At 39.7% G+C, this 16,462-nt stretch overlaps 2 protein-coding genes across 2 annotated transcripts in view; one reads left to right on the top strand and one right to left on the bottom strand.

Annotated features, from left to right (window-relative positions):
- Positions 1-1,998: 1,998 nt before the first annotated feature.
- LOC124258634 (ADP-ribosylation factor 2-like) lies at positions 1,999-3,896 on the bottom strand. Its single transcript, XM_046692705.1, has one exon. It carries the CDS (start codon positions 3,806-3,808, stop codon positions 3,263-3,265), a length of 546 nt encoding a protein of 181 aa, XP_046548661.1. The 5' UTR covers positions 3,809-3,896; the 3' UTR covers positions 1,999-3,262.
- A 6,658-nt stretch (positions 3,897-10,554) lies between these two features.
- LOC124258640 (synapsin-like) overlaps positions 10,555-16,462 on the top strand; it is a 125,893-nt gene continuing 119,985 nt past the window's right edge. The window contains exon 1 of the mRNA XM_046692710.1: positions 10,555-10,689. The gene's annotated coding sequence lies outside the window, so the exon portion shown is untranslated. The remainder of the gene's footprint in view (positions 10,690-16,462) is intronic.

Genomic DNA, 16,462 nt, shown 5'->3' with positions numbered 1-16,462 from the left:
TAAAGTGAAACTGAAACTTGGCCTTCACTGAGAGCCTCTCCTAGGTTTAAACTATTTCTGTTCTCAGTGAAGTTTGGTTTCCATGGTAACCATGTGCAAAAACCTACGTTATGCAGATAATTGCACTCATGTCAAAACAGGTGTGAATGATTAAATTTGATAAAAACATGAAGAAAAAACTCAACAGAAGTTGGCACAGCATTGATATTCAAATACTTTCTGCACACATAATAAGCCTACAAAACTAACTTCAGAGAATTTAAATAAGAACCAAACATACAGAACACGGTCACAAGAAGATATATTCACGACAATTGAACAGATATGTTAAACCCCACTGCCAGCTACACAAATTCTATTTACTGCATTAGTAGCCTGCAGTAGTTGTTTTTACACCTCTTCCAGCATCCAGCAATATCACACCAGGCAAGATTAGAGTGTTAGGCGATGGGGCGGGGGGACACCAGAAATGAACTCTGAAATGAATCAAACCTAGGTCTTTGAAATGACAGGGCTTTTGGGTAGCCCAGTGGTTTACGTGTTCACTCATCATGCCAAAGGCCTGTGTTCGATTCCACACATGGATACAATGTGTGAAGCCCATTTCTGGTGTCCCACACCATGATATTGCTGGAATACTCCTAAAAGCAGCATACAACTCAACTCACTCACTCTGGCGTGACAAGCAAACAATTAAACCACCAGGCTACCACAAAGCCCCCTGCTCCAGTAAGAAACGTGAGTATCTTCTAGACTAATCTGTAATCCATAACCTTTAAAAACACCCCATACTAAGCGCAAATATTACTTGTAACACATTATAATTGGGATTACACTTTCTCAGTGTGTGCTGGCAATTAGGTGTCTGACTCTGAGAGTGTGGGTTCGAATCCGTAAAAAGTACTAGAATCAGTACTTAACTGAAAGTGTAAACCCAAATATAACATGTATACATTTTAACACTTTCTTAATGGCATTGTGTATTCATGTTTTCAGCCATGGGAGCTGTGCCAATTTACACTTGTCAGAAGGGTACACAAAGTCTGTGGTCTAGACTACCAGTTGTTCGACTTCCATTTTGTGGAGGCAGCAGTGTTTGAGTCAGCTAGTTGGCTGACTTTGTGTGCTGGTGATTAGGTGCCGGACTCTGACAGTGCGGGTTTGAAACCCAGATGGGATACAATCCAACAAAAGTACTAGAATCTGTACTTTACTGAGAAAGTGTAATCCCAAATAAAGCATGCATTACATTTGACCACTTCCTAAATAGCATTGTGAAAATCTGTGTTTTCATCTTATGACTAAGAGCAGTGCAGAAGGGTTATTTTGTATATGGCATACCTATTTGCAACTTGGTAGATCAGAATTCTGGGAGCATGTAATCTCACAACTGGATGTATTACTGCAAAGTATAAGCTTCATTATGTACAAAGGCCATGTATTTTTAAGGCTTTTCCAAGAGGTTACTGATGGCTGGAAAGCCAGAGGACAGTAACGATTTCATTCATGTGACCAGAGTCATGAACAAACAACAATTCCAAACAACCCTCCTTTAAGAAAAAAGGGAAATAGAAAGGAGTGAGCTGTTTTTAATGTTGCTTATAAAGGTATTAGAACTATCTCGTCTCAGCTTGATCCTTTCCATGAGCAAGGAGCGAGCGAGTTGGGTTAACAATGCATTGAACTGCACAAAAGCAGACCTCAAAGGTTATCGCTTTGGGCATGGTGCTAACAGACCTCAAACCTAACTGTGGCAGACTAGGATTCAAGCCCACTGTCGTGGATTTCTGGTAGGCCCAATGGATGCAACTCTGCACAAAGAACTGAAGGGCCTAAGACAATTGGGCCACTGATGCCCCACTATGTGCAAGGAAATCCCAACATGGCAATAGTGACAATTGCTGGAGACTTGGCCAGGATAATAGCATATCAGCAGATCTAGATAATTCCATGAAATGGTTTTATTTCCAAGAATGCCACAGAAACACAACACAGTGCTGATTGTAATACTACATACCATTTATTCCATAATTTCAGTCCCTCAGGCTTCAAATATACACAATACGTTTGGATTATCAAACTGAAAAATCAGTTGGCTTTCTTGATGCTTGACAAGTCTTATCAACATCCATAAAAATCTGATCTCTAAAATAGTGACTTTTTTTGGGGGTGTCATCAGTGACAAGTTACTACCAGTAATTTATACTACAAATGAAATGAAGAAATATATATACATCTGCAAAGAGTTGTTCTAATTCCTTGGTTGTTTCAAGTCTAATACTTATATACACATTGTGAGACACAAAATGAGATTCACTGCATATGCCTTGGGAATGGGCGATCTTTGATGACATGGCATATATCAAGAAACAAGCTGCCTTTCAGTCTAGCTGTAGACATTGACTTCTTGCTATTTCAGAGTCTTGGTTCCTGTTGTGCTCTTGAGATGCGTATACAATACACACTTACACAAGTTCCATACATTGTGCCCATTTGTCAAACACCTTTAGGCTTTAGCCGGCAAATATGTGGAATGATAGGAAGAATCAATTTATACTGACTATATCAAAATCTGAACTCAGACAGTTTCTGATTGGTAAATAAATAGTGGAAGTATACATGTCCTCATACTATTATCAAATGTATTATTTTTCCACACAGCTGTAGAGAACGGTAGATTTTGATTCATGCAAAAGCCTTTTACCAGAGATTAGGCAAGATGAATCTCACAGGATACCGTTCCGAGAGGCCATATTCCCAAACACAAGCTTGTAACAGAATATTACAAATATAATGAATGTCATTTGCAGCTTGCAGAGTGAATTGGATAAAACACTGACTCTTAATCATCTTAAGAATACACAGATGAATAACTCAAAGATCGCCCATTACAAATATGATCGCACACAACAACAGATAAAGCAAGGTTGAAGGTGTGAGATGGACATCTAATCAGATCTGGTTTCAGACAAACTGTATACTTTTAGCAATCTTTACATTCTAAATGTCCATGCAATAAATAATGATACTGTTTCCAATCCCTTCGTCTTCTTGAGGTGTAGATCTTGACATGGGTGAAAAGGCTCATTGCACTGAGATTCTCAACATTGTTGGCTTTCCATAGGGTTTCTCACACATCTAAATGACTAGGTCATGTCAATTGTTCCTGATGAAAAGTTAAAGAAATTGTGTGGTCCCTATATCTTCGCTCCTGACAACACCATATACACATGTAAAATAAAACAATGTTGAAGTTCTTTTCTCATTTCCTATTTTTTAACTTATTTGAAAGCCAATCAAGTCCCTCATATAATCCATCTCCACTTGTAGCACATGCAGTCTGAGTGTACCATTCTCTGTTTTTCAAATTGGATAAGGCTAGCTTGTCCCTGATGTCACTCACGGTCATTGCATTAGGCAAATCTTGTTTGTTAGCGAACACCAAAATGATAGCTTCTCTCAATTCATCTTCTTGAACCATTCGGTTCAGCTCCTCCTTCGCTTCGCCGATTCTCTCCCGATCGTTGCTGTCAACAACGAATATCAAACCTTGAGTGTTCTGGAAGTAATGCCTCCACAGGGGTCTGATCTTGTCCTGACCACCGACGTCCCAAACTGTGAAGCTGATATTCTTGTATTCGACAGTTTCCACGTTGAAGCCAATGGTTGGAATAGTCGTGACGATCTCGCCGAGTTTCAGTTTATAAAGAATCGTTGTTTTCCCAGCTGCATCAAGACCGACCATCAATATTCGCATCTCTTTCTTTCCAAACAGGCTACTGAAGAGTTTATTAAAAGCATTCCCCATTTTGGAAACGTGGAATAGCTAGACGTAAATAATGTCAAATGTACCTGCACAAAATGGCGGATAAGGAAAAGCTATCCAGTGACGTCACTAGTAATATTCAACAGGCAACTACTTTTATATGTCACGCGCTACCTAAAGATTAGTTGGACATGTTTTTCGTGGTTGAAAATACTTCATATATACAGGATTTTTGGTTAGTCTGATCAATAAACCTTTCTTCAGCAACCAAGTTACACATAATCAAATACTAATTGCAACAACAGCAGGGAGCTTTTAGAGGGATTGCATGACGCATATTTAAATTCAGTTCCTATATAAAGGACAATGTTATCGACTAGATGAACCAACCGTATAAACTTGATATGACGACCCGATAGATATAAAAATGAGGTCATCTGACAGGAAGTTCTTTAATCTCCATGCATCAAGTCGCTGTTTACTTGCTTAATGAACTATTAACAACGTTCTCGTTTATTTATTTCAAATTCACGATCAGCTCATTTTGTTTGTTTGTTTGGGTACCTGGTAGGATTTACCTGTATCTTTATACATCGCGTCAGTGTCAACTTACTTAATGACAACGTCCTCATACATTTAGTTCAGATTAACACTCAGCTTGACATGTCCACAGCCCCACAATGCTTACGTGACATACCACGTGACTAGTCGGCTTCATGTTTATACACAGCTACAATTACATCAGAAGGAAAATGTGACGTCCACGTGGTTTATGATAATCACAAATGTAATCGAAATAATAACGAGAAGATATTTAAGCTGAGCGTAAACCTTCTTGAAACTTGTTATCATTTGTGTTATTGGTAACGTACAAGACAGGCGCAGACACATCAACAGAATATCACGTCACCTATGCCTGAAAGAGGATTCTTGATTAAGTCACCGACTTTACCGTTTTTTAACTTTTGTATTGTGCCTTAGATCAATCGTCGGTAAGTATTCAACTTGGCAACTTAAAAAGAAAATATAGTTCCCTTTACTCCCATACATAGCGCAATAAAGTTCAGTTTCGCCCTGACGTATGCTTTAAGAACGTTATAATAGGTCAAAACCGTACTTCATAACACTATACAAGGGTGTGGAACGAACTGTATTTCTTTAACTTGTCGAGAGTGATTACGTACTCGAATAATGTAGCGGGTACATAGTTAGAATATTTCATATCGTGACGTAAAACAGCATGCACTCACATATTTGTTAAAATGGGAAATTTCCATTTGCTGCGTGTAGAGGCTGCTCCTTTCAAATTAGACACGTCTCCATAAGCAGCACTGCGAAATATTCAAGACGTGCCCACTATGCACGTTTTTTGAGAACAAGTCATTTTAACCAGTGTTAGTTCCCATGAATCATAATATCATGATGTATGAATCATTAGATTGTGTTTGTTTTTAAGTAGCTCAACAATCCCTTTTATTGTTTTTCCGGAATGGGTGAGTAAAATCGTTCAGAATATTTTATGGATAGCCATGTTAATTTGTGAAAAGCCCTGTGTTTTAAATTTAATAAAAAGTAAGCTCCTCCTTGTCCAATTCCTCACTGATAATTAGTATCAGTACACAGAATATACACAAAGTACGTTATATACGACAGGCTACAAGTACCTTGAATCGTCAGAAGTTCGTATCATAAAGTGTCATTTAAAGTTCTATGTTTTGAAAACAGTCGTATGGGAAATAGAATGCAACAAGCTTGAACAGAGTTATGCCCCTTCCCTGTAAAGCCGTCCACTCATTCTGTTGCTTGTCCTCTAAACTATGTTCCGTGATAGTGTAATGCGATTAAGTTGATCGGCTTACGCCGACCACACCTACATAACGGTTTCGGATATAATCGAAACACAACATTGCTATATGTCCTTTGAAACTCAATAAACCATTAACCAAATATTAATGATGTCGCAAATGTGAATCTTAAAGGCAGACTTCTCTAAAAATCAATAAATGTATTATAGACCAACATATTGTCGAAAAAGCGTGTCATTGTGCCTTTAACAAGGAGCATATATTGCAATTGTATTTTCCTTCATGAGAGGACCTTACTGAACGCAATCACTGCTTCTCTCTAACACATGGTTTGTTTTCTCACGATAAATAGTATCAAATGTTGACATAACATAATGTAGTGCTTTTGATTACTCAAAGCATAAACTCATAGGTCAAAGTCAAACTTTCTCAACAAAATTAGATAATGAAAACAAATTTCAAATCGTCGTTGTCACGTCAAAGGGACGTTTTGCTGTAAAGAAAGGAAATATTTTTAACCATAGCAAAAATAAAAAAAAGGGAATTTCCTGGTGTAAAAAGAACAAACATTAAGTTCCCTGTCATACTGACTGAACATACATATGAGAGGTATTCATATAGGCGTAATGCCAGTTTACCGATTCATTCATCTACTCACAATAATGTTGTTTAAGTCACATACATATAAAAGAGTCTCGAAACCTGCAACTATAAACAATATGTTTATTGCACAGAGCGATGTTGCGATGTAGATACAGCGATGTCAAAGTAACGTGGACGTCTGTAACTCTAATTGTGTGATTGTGTGTGCATGTGTGTTTTGTTAGGGGTGGGGGGAGATGTGCAAGTACTAGTCTAGACTTCTGCTGAATTTTATAAGGTGCTATCCAGGGGCGGATACAGCTCTTTGAGAAAGGGGGGTTGGGGGATGGGTGAGTTGCACAGTTCGTTTTCACCCGTCTTCACGAGAGTTTCAATGGTCATGTAATATACCTTCAGGACAATGGCGTGTGTGTGTGTGTGTGTGTGTGTGTGTGCGTGCGTGAGTGCGTGCGTGCTAGCGTGCGTGTATGTGTGTCACCCCTGCAACCAACAAAACTAGTGAAATTAGAAACAAACATACTTGGGCTACTCTGTTAAAACTCTCACTTTATAAATTAGGATTTGGTTCTGCATGGGTTGAATAAGGGGTAGGAAAGAAAGCAATATTCCTGTCACTTGTACTCCAGAGTTCAATGTACTGTTTTCAACCGAACTGCAACGTCAACTTAAAACAAAAGACATGTTCGTGCACATATTCCTTATTCCAAGAAATTGTTTATTTGTGTAAAGGACTTCTATTGTATAAACATTAAGTCAGTGAGAACATCATTAGCCCAGTTCCGTTGTTGTTATAATGATTTTGTTTTACAAAGGAACTTTTCATGCAGTTGAACAAAGTCATATATGTAAATACTGCAGTCGTACTACTGCTGAAGATGAATATCATGTTCTTTTGGTATGTGATTTGTACTCAGAGAGGAGACAGCGCTACATACCACCTAAATTCACTAACTGTCCACCCAAGCAAACCTTGTTTCTTATGTCAACGCTAAACAGGAACCTATTATGTAACCTGGCTGTGTTCGTTCACTCACTCACTCGGTGTAACCCTTGTAAATACTCAATGGACCTACGGTAGCAGTTCAGTGAAATAGAACACATGAATGACTGGCCATCTCGCAGTTTATCATGGTTACCCCTCTCGCACTTTATGCTGACTGACCACGTCATACCTTGCGTCACCCACCAATGCCAAAGGCTAGACAGGTGTACAGTAACTGCCATCTTTTGATATCCTTGATTTGACGGAGATGGATCTATCTGCCGCTCTCCGGCCAGACATCCTGCCCACTAGACAATGGAGGCGGGTATGATTTAGACTGAAGGGATACAAACAGTGTTAAGGGATACAATCCAGATCACCGCACCCTCATGCCCACTTCTGTGCAGTCAGGACGATCAATATACAGAAGGTTAACCTGTCCTCAAGGGGAATTCCAATTAACAGGTTATAGTCCGTCTTAAGAACGTTCTATTTTTCGTATATTTATAGCAATGCATCGTGCTGTCGACGGTCCAATCGTCTAAGCTGTGCAAAGTTGCGTCCCTTGAGGTGCCATGACCAATTCCCGTTTAGTCATGGATGCCGTTGTGCAAAACAACCTTTGCACTAGGTCAATTGTAAGTCTGCAGTGTGGGATTTACGATCACCTTAGCGCTAAAGTTGTTGTACAACGGTATCCTGATAATTTTGGTAATTTTTCTATTTTCTTTTTCTAGACTTGTCTGCAACATACCCGTGTCAGAGGGTTTACCAAAGTTTGAATCGTCAAAGACGTGCAGCACTTCGGACTTTCCCCCCACACCAAACTCACACCGTGATTTAAATCGACTGTTGAAAACGGCCGAAAACCCAACTCACACTTCTTGGCAATCGAGGTTGAGATGCTCATTGAAAATGTGCTTTGGGGAAGTGGTAGTAAAATCCCTGCACACTCGAAATGCCTTGTTCTGAATCTTGTTCCGTCATAGCACATACTTCATTCAGTCAAGTTTAGGAGGATTTCGATATCGATCGTGGGCAGTTTAAGGGAGCCTATCTCGTATTGATTGATCACATTCTTAGCGGGCAGAGTAGCGCCGACCCACGAGGAACAATGGTTGGAATACGTTGTGGACGAAACTGGTATAACTCGTTTCAAAGTTTGCCGTCGACTATTCTGGAATTATTGCTTGATATTGAACAATAATCGATCGATAACAATATCGGAGAGAGAAAGAGTGTAAATGTCAACCCAACCGTTCCCTAGAATGTTTTAGGCTTGCACACATTGGCGAACACATTCAATTATATCAGATTTTCAAATCTCTGTATTTTGCGTCCAAAACTCGATGTTCTCAAAAGAGAAGGTAGGAAATCATGCAATGAATTTAAATGTTAACGGTGCGAAATTTGTAGATGCTAAGACGGGACTAATTATTCGATAATTGACGCTAGACCCCAATCAGTCTATCACAGACCCATTAACATTTAAGGGTTCTAACGTTCTTCATTGCCATGATTTCTGGTGTCCCGTGATGTTGCTGGAATATTGCTAAGTGGCGTAAAACCAAACTCAGTCAGTCAATCAGTCATTGCCATGAACTAGTTTAATCTTGACTTGTCAACCATTAGATTTGCATGCGCCGTCATCTATATATTTGATTAGGGTCTGTATTGGAATGGAAGATGCATTAGAGGCGACCGACAACCCCCGTGCTACCCTGTTCGGAAGGAAATGGTACGTACGTTACGTGGATGTGTGCATATATTTTGGGTACGCCAAAACCTGGTATTCATGATGTTGTCACATGATGTTCAAATAACATATGTCGGCATACACGTCTCGTGATGGCACATACGGCAAGTGATCGAGTCTCGACCAGACAATCCAGTGATCAACAGCATGAGCATCAATCTACGCAACTTGAGTACGATGACATGTGTCAACCAAGTCAGCGAGCCTGTCCACCCGATCCCGTTAGTCGCCTCTTACGACAAGCATGGGTTAATTCAATTCTAACCCGGATCTTCACGTGTCGAGTATTATGAAATATGGTCCCCACGCAATAAAACAGCATTCAGGCCATAGCGTTTAAGGTAGCGCATGTCACAGATAGTCCGTGCTTTGGAAGATGAAGATTACATCACACTGTGGCGCGACATACCTGCTAACGTTAACGCCTTTGGCTTGAGACTCAGTGGTTATTAATCATGTCACCCTCTCACGAAAATACTGACAAATCTCGCGCCAAACTGGGTTCATATGAAGGATATAATTTTAACTACGTTAAATCACACAAATAGGCCTAAATGCATTTTTTGCAGTGAATTTGCATTTATGCGTTGGCTTTTAGGGACTTTTTTTCCCACTGAACACCCCACCAGGTACCACAATGGACCCGGCCTGGGCTTGAGGCCCGTGGACCCAGGCATCTCAAGCTTTATTCTCTCTTGGAGACGTCATGATGCGTGTAGGTATTAATGGCGTAAACGTCTTTAAAGCAGTCAGACAACACATTTACCTCTGTATACAATTGGCAATTGACAATTTTATTAAATGACCATTGAAATGGTATATGGTGATAATGAAGTGTGCAACACACACACACACACACACACACACACACACACACACACACACACACACACACACACACACTCTTTCTAAAAAAAACTGTATCCGCCCCTGTATGTATTGAATAGGGTCAAGGTCATATGGCCTGTGTGCCGTTGTACAAAACAACTTTCGCGCTAGGTCTATTGTAAGTCTATGTTGAGGTATGGGATTTACGATCATCTTAGCGCTAATGTTGTTTTGTAAACGGTACCCTGGTCAGATCCCATCTGCCACTGATGTGACCTTGACCAGAAACTGAATATTTGTCCCAGCAGTGCTGTATTAAGACATATCTTTTCCGTTTCCTCCAAGTTCATACAGTTGCGTGATTAACTCCCAAATTATTCTCTGAATCCTTTATGGGATAAAACATTTTTAACGAAGGTTACACAAACATGCATGCTTAAGCATGTCGATTTCATACACCTGATGGTGCGCCAATGTGTGCAGTCACACACTCGTCTTTTAGGATGAGTTTTTAAAAGCAGGCATCCACGAACAGGAATCTATAAATGTGATCACCGGGTTCTTCGACGGTGCTAGATACTAATGGAAACACAGAACAAGTACATAATGTTCAAACGGACATTTTACTTCGCATACTCCCCAATGACGGGCCTTTCCGAAACATCACCGACGGCAATTCTCCAGTCTACATCTCTAACGCAATTGCATACAACAACGATCTTGATTTACGAAAGGCTTTGGTCTAATTGTTTCGGAATCGATCTGCCACCCCCCTGGCGACAATGGATCTGTCCATGGATGGCAACATTTCTGCATGGGCAATGGGCAGGGAGAAGGCTCCAATCCAAGACAGGGCTGGATCTGAGAGAAGCTTGCGTCAGGAAAAATCAATCCCTATCGTTTGAGCTCTGCCAAGGCAGCTGTCATCGGGGGAACGGACCGATCTGAGGTAAGCTTACATTTTCCTAACGTTTCACTCAACAAACGGCGAGTTTCGCTTAAATTTACCAAATATCTTGGTAGAATGACTACGAAGGGCGGTCCTTCCAGCTGTTTTTTACTGGATTATTATGAAAATGACCTCCAAGCGGAGGGATATCCCGTATTTTCCGTCAGCAGTCTACAGCGTTCTTCCATGCAGTGCCTCTCGTGCAACTTGCCCGACAGGAGTGTCGTCAGCGCCCTGGAAGACTGAAAACGTCCTCCGCGGCGCAATGTGTGGAACGCTTTCCCAGACCGTTTTCATCAATCGGCTTGGGGTTGTATTGAATTTTAAGGGTACGAGAGGGGGGACTGGTTACCATAGCAACAGATAAGTTATTGATTGGGGACTGCACTGGTGAATTCCTGCCATGGTCCGGTATCCTCAACCACGGACATTCCCTCAGTTTTGAACAATCCTGCTTACTCTCACCTCCACCAAGATCAATAACCTCTAGATTCCAGAGGATATCCTGTTAGGTCTTTTGGATGCCTGTCAGTTATCTGATGAATGTGCCCTATCTGTTGGGATAACCTATTCACAGTAATTCTGGACTGTCAGTACAGTTGGGTCTGTTGTTACTCATCTGAATACAGGTTACTCATTCTTGATTGCTCACCACTAACTCAGGAGTGGGCAAAGTAAGGGTATATGTCATTAGATCAGAATGTTATACATAGATTAGAACATTATTAACAAATATCTACCAGATCAGACCATTCCAATTGCTGTATACCATGAGATGAGAACCATTATACAATATTATACACCATGAGATCGAATCTATTATACAATATTTGTTTAATGAGATCGGAACCATTATATCATATAAAATGAGCTCAGAATCCTTATACTGTGCACCCTGGTTATACTGCCCTTGGTTATAATGCCACCCTGGATATAATGCCATGTTTTAGCCAGAACAGATTTCCTGCCTATATAATACCCTGGTTATAATGCCAATCTGGATATAATTCAAGGCTCATTACAGGAGACATCAGCTCAATCACCTTGTTGATTGCATAGGGCCTACCTGGTTATAATGCCACCCTGGATATAAAGCCATATTTCTCCTGGACAAACGGTGGCATTATAACCAGGGTATACTGTACGTTATTTTCTACAGTGAGATAAGAACCATTATGTAATAATATATGCCTTTGAATCAGAACCATCCTCCAATGGTATATACTATGGCATGAGAACTTTCACACAGTGGTGCTTGTAATAAGATCAGAACCATCTTACAATGGTATATACCATGGGGCCAGAACTTTCACACAGTGGTGCTTGTAATAAGATCAGAACCATCTTACAATGGTATGTACCATGGGGCCAGAACTTTCACACAGTGGTGCTTGTAATAAGATCAGAACCATCTTACAATGGTATATACCATGGGGCCAGAACTTTCACACAGTGGTGCTTGTAATAAGATCAGAACCATCTTACAATGGTAAATACCATGGGGCCAGAACTGTCACACAGTGGTGCTTGTAATAAGATCAGAACCATCTTACAATGGTATATACCATGGGGCCAGAAGTGGTGCTTGTAATAAGATCAGAACCATCTTACAATGGTATATACCATGGGGCCAGAACTGTCACACAGTGGTGCTTGTAATAAGATCAGAACCATCTTACAATGGTAAATACCATGGGGCCAGAACTGTCACACAGTGGTGCTTGTAATAAGATCAGAACCATCTTACAATGGTATATACCATGGGGCCAGAACTTTCACACAGTGGTGCTTGTAATAAGATCAGAACCATCTTACAATGGTATGTACCATGGGGCCAGAACTTTCACACAGTGGTGCTTGTAATAAGATCAGAACCATCTTACAATGGTATGTACCATGGGGCCAGAACTTTCACACAGTGGTGCTTGTAATAAGATCAGAACCATCTTACAATGTAATAGATGATATAGGATCAAACCTATCCAACAACGATTTACAACTTAAGACGAGAACCCTGTTACAAAAATGTATGTCATGAGATGAGAACAACCCTGCAGTAATACACCAGAGCTGTAACATACAGCAACAGAACTGGGTCATTGACTCATATTTTTCTGTATCTCTTGGCCCAGGGACCCTCCTTCAGGCATATTTCTAAGGTAATGGCTTACTTGACGTGCCATTATTCCTATCGATCTGTAGCTTGCCCATTCAGAGACAGATCTCATTAAAGTCAAACCCTTTACACAGCTTAGATACTTCTCTGTGTTGAGATGTGACAAACAATCTTTTGGCAGCTGTTCAAGATAAATTCTGGGAGAACATTTAATGCTTGATTTGATCCTTTTCACCATCATGATTTAGAAATAACTGAAAGAAAAGTCACCCACTACACAAACATTTTCTTGAATGAAAACCCATTTGGTCGAAGGTGCCATGATGTTGAGAAACAACAGGTGTTATAAAGTATCCACTATTGACAGTATTGTGTCGCCTTACATTTCTCTAAATGTTTCTCTGATGTGATTTCCAGCTGTAAAGTTTGACCTAGTTTTAGTTGTAAGGTTGACTGTATTGACATATCCAGGTGATTCTTGTGTTTGAACCTGTCACAGTGTAAATTGTCACCTTGGGATGGTCTGAGTAGTCTCCGAGTATGTCATGCCAGGCATAATATGTATCACTTTGGTTTTGACCCAGTTATACCCATGGCTTCCTTATTTTGACAGTACACAGAGATAACTTTAGTGTGACAATAAAAACACCAGGATCAGTGCTATTCTTACCTAAAACCACAGACCTGTGAAGATCCAAGTCAGAATTGGTCTTCAGCAACCCACACATGTCGTAAGAGGTGATGATCAGGCTTGCTGACTTGTTTGCTTCATCATATCCAAATTGCATCGATCGATGCTCATTATATCAATCACTGGATTGTCAGGTCCAGACTTAATTATTTACAGACCACGGCCATATACCAGGAACATTGCTGAGTGCAAACAAACAAACAAACAAACAAAACACAAACCATATGACCACTGAGACAAACATTGGGCTCAGTGCATGTGAAGTGTAAGATCAACAAAATTGCACAAGGCAGCATATTCTGAAAGCATGAAATGCCATTAAAGAAGAATAAAGGTCTGTCTTACTTGGAGGAACCATTTCATCCACTTGTGATTATGGACAATAAGTGATCAATTGATGAAAGTGTCTGTCATGATTGATCATTTTATACCTTATGCCCACAGCTACCCAACTGACTGAGCTGAAACTTCAATCTGTTAAATTCAATATTGCCATAGTTTGATGGCCATATTGACTGAGCTGAAACTTCAAGGTGTAAAATTCAATATGGCAGTAGTTTGATGGCCATATTGACTGAGCTAAAAGTTCAAGGTGTTAAATTCAATATGGCAGTAGTTTGATGGCCATATTGACTGAGCTAAAAGTTCAATGTGTTGAATTCAATATAGCAATAGTTTGATTTTCAAATATATCTTTGTCAAAAACACTGAAATGTCTACAGGAAGGAAACTTTAAGAGTAAGATGTCTGGCACCTTTGGGGCAGGATATGCTCACCATTTTTGTGAACACCAAGTATCATCACTATTTGATAGTGATTCAAAAACACATTCTCATGTCTAAATCAGACAAAGAGATATTTTGTATTGTAATTATGGAAAGGGCTTTGTTAATTTGATTCCAGTTTCAAATTATTGTTTATTCAGTTACCCAGTTAGTAACTTTCACCTTAACTTAACTCTTTCCCAAAGCAACAATTATCTTTTTCAGTTTCTATGGCAATGTTTGTGATGGGTGCCATTGAAGCAGCAGGATATGGTCCCCTTTTTCTTGACACTTGGTAGCACCACTTATTGTATGTGATACACAAGCTCAAGATGAATCATACAGCCAACTCTGCTTTTGATAACAGTTTCTTTTGATTTTGAATATTTTTGTCACTTTTAACGCAGTTTCAAAGGCATCGTTTGTTGAAATGGACTCCTTTCTCATAAACTGGACTACTCTCTGATAAAATATATGACTATTTTGCAATTTCATTGGCAATTCTTTTCATTACTTACAAAGAGAATGTTCTGCATTTCGGATTTATCAATTTTTTACAATCGTAAATTAACTACAAGCATTTGGCATACAGGAGATTTTGCAGCTTAATATCTGTATTTGTCACTGAGAGAAAAGTTCACATGTAAAAAAACATGCATATGCAGATGTGGACTGTCGGGATGGCTTGGCAGCTATAAGATGTTTGATTCTTGTGAAATAAGCCTGTGGGAGCCTGCAGCACGTGGGAGAGTCTCTGTCGGTATTCCCTGGAAGGCACTGCATTAATCATTGTCAGGAACTCTGAGAGGGGCATAAAGACATATCTACCACCCTAGGATATATAGCTTTAATGCTATTGCATCACAGTCAGAATTTGTTTGTGCCTCTTTTATCAATATTCCAGCAATAAAACTGCAGGGACACTAGAAATGGTCTTCGCTCACTGTACCCAGGTGGGGAGTCAAACCTGGGTCATCTATGTGACGAGTGATTGCTTTAACCACTCAGCTACCCCACCACCCCACACAGTGTTTTCCAGCCATCACGCTGAAACGATATAAGGAATCTCTTGCCACTGTAGCTGTACTTAACACACTGAAGAATCTGGTTGTTACTATTGGCATACAAAAAATGTTGGGAGAATATGATTTGGGATGGTAGATAAAACATATGTTGACATACCTCATTTGCATAGAATTGCAATCAGCTGGTTCACAAACTGTCAAGGCCATTTAGAAGGTTTCAAAAATGAATTCCTTGTTACAAACATCCTCAGACCATTTGCAACACATATATCTGAATGTTTTGCAAATGATAAGAGGAGTGTTCATTTTCATCCAGGGTCATGCAAATTAAAATTCCAAAACTCTTTCCATATTTGTAAGAAATCTCATGTGATTATGAATCATTATCAATAGTGACGATACAAGGTGTGTGTAAATGTTGTACAAATACGATATTGAATAGTTTATTGGTTATAAAAAACAGTTTCAAAGTTCATGAAAGGAGGGAAAGAAGGAGGGAGAAAGGTAAGTATAGACAAATGGAAGATATTCATTCATTCATTCATTCATTCATAAACTAAGGGATCAGGTAATAATGGTAATTTTGTTTATTGATGTTCATTCTTACCATGATACATATCACAAAATTATGTTTGAATGCTCGGTATATTGGAGCATTTCAAACAGTGATTTTTATCAAGTGTTTAATGTCATACACTTTCCAAACACCTTCAAAATGTTTCTGTAATTCTTAAACGCAACTCTGCAAAGATAATAAGCAGCATCCCTTATGTTACACCTCATCAACAACATCCATGTCTCAGAGAAGTCGGCATGGTCTGTCATTATCCCCACTATCTTGTTTTGTTCTATACATCAGGACACATGTTAAGCACTACCAAATTTAAAATGAACTAAATTATGAAATGGCTACAACAGGCACCTATAAACTGATGGGATAGTTGAAGCATGTATTGCAAATGCAGTGCCCATAACTTGCTGACGGGGTTAACCTCTTTGGTCTTGAGGACAAGGTGTCCGACCTCGGATCAGGAGGTTCGAATCCCAACATGGGACTCAGACATTTTATGGCAGCTACATACAGATTGCTGTGCCTGACTTCACTTGGATTCACAATTGCAGAATGTGTCTGAGTGAGTGACACTGCCATTTTCAAAATTAGGTCTTACATTTTACT

The sequence above is a fragment of the Haliotis rubra genome, unplaced genomic scaffold (genome assembly GCF_003918875.1).
Source record: "Haliotis rubra isolate DU_JTF1 unplaced genomic scaffold, ASM391887v1 Scf7, whole genome shotgun sequence".
Lineage (NCBI taxonomy): Eukaryota > Metazoa > Mollusca > Gastropoda > Lepetellida > Haliotidae > Haliotis > Haliotis rubra.
This window is presented reverse-complemented; position numbering and strand designations above follow the sequence as displayed.

Coding starts and splice junctions, on each gene's coding strand:
- LOC124258634 (XM_046692705.1), bottom strand. CDS start 3,808: ATGGGGAATGCTTTTAATAAACTCTTCAGTAGCCTGTTTGGAAAGAAA.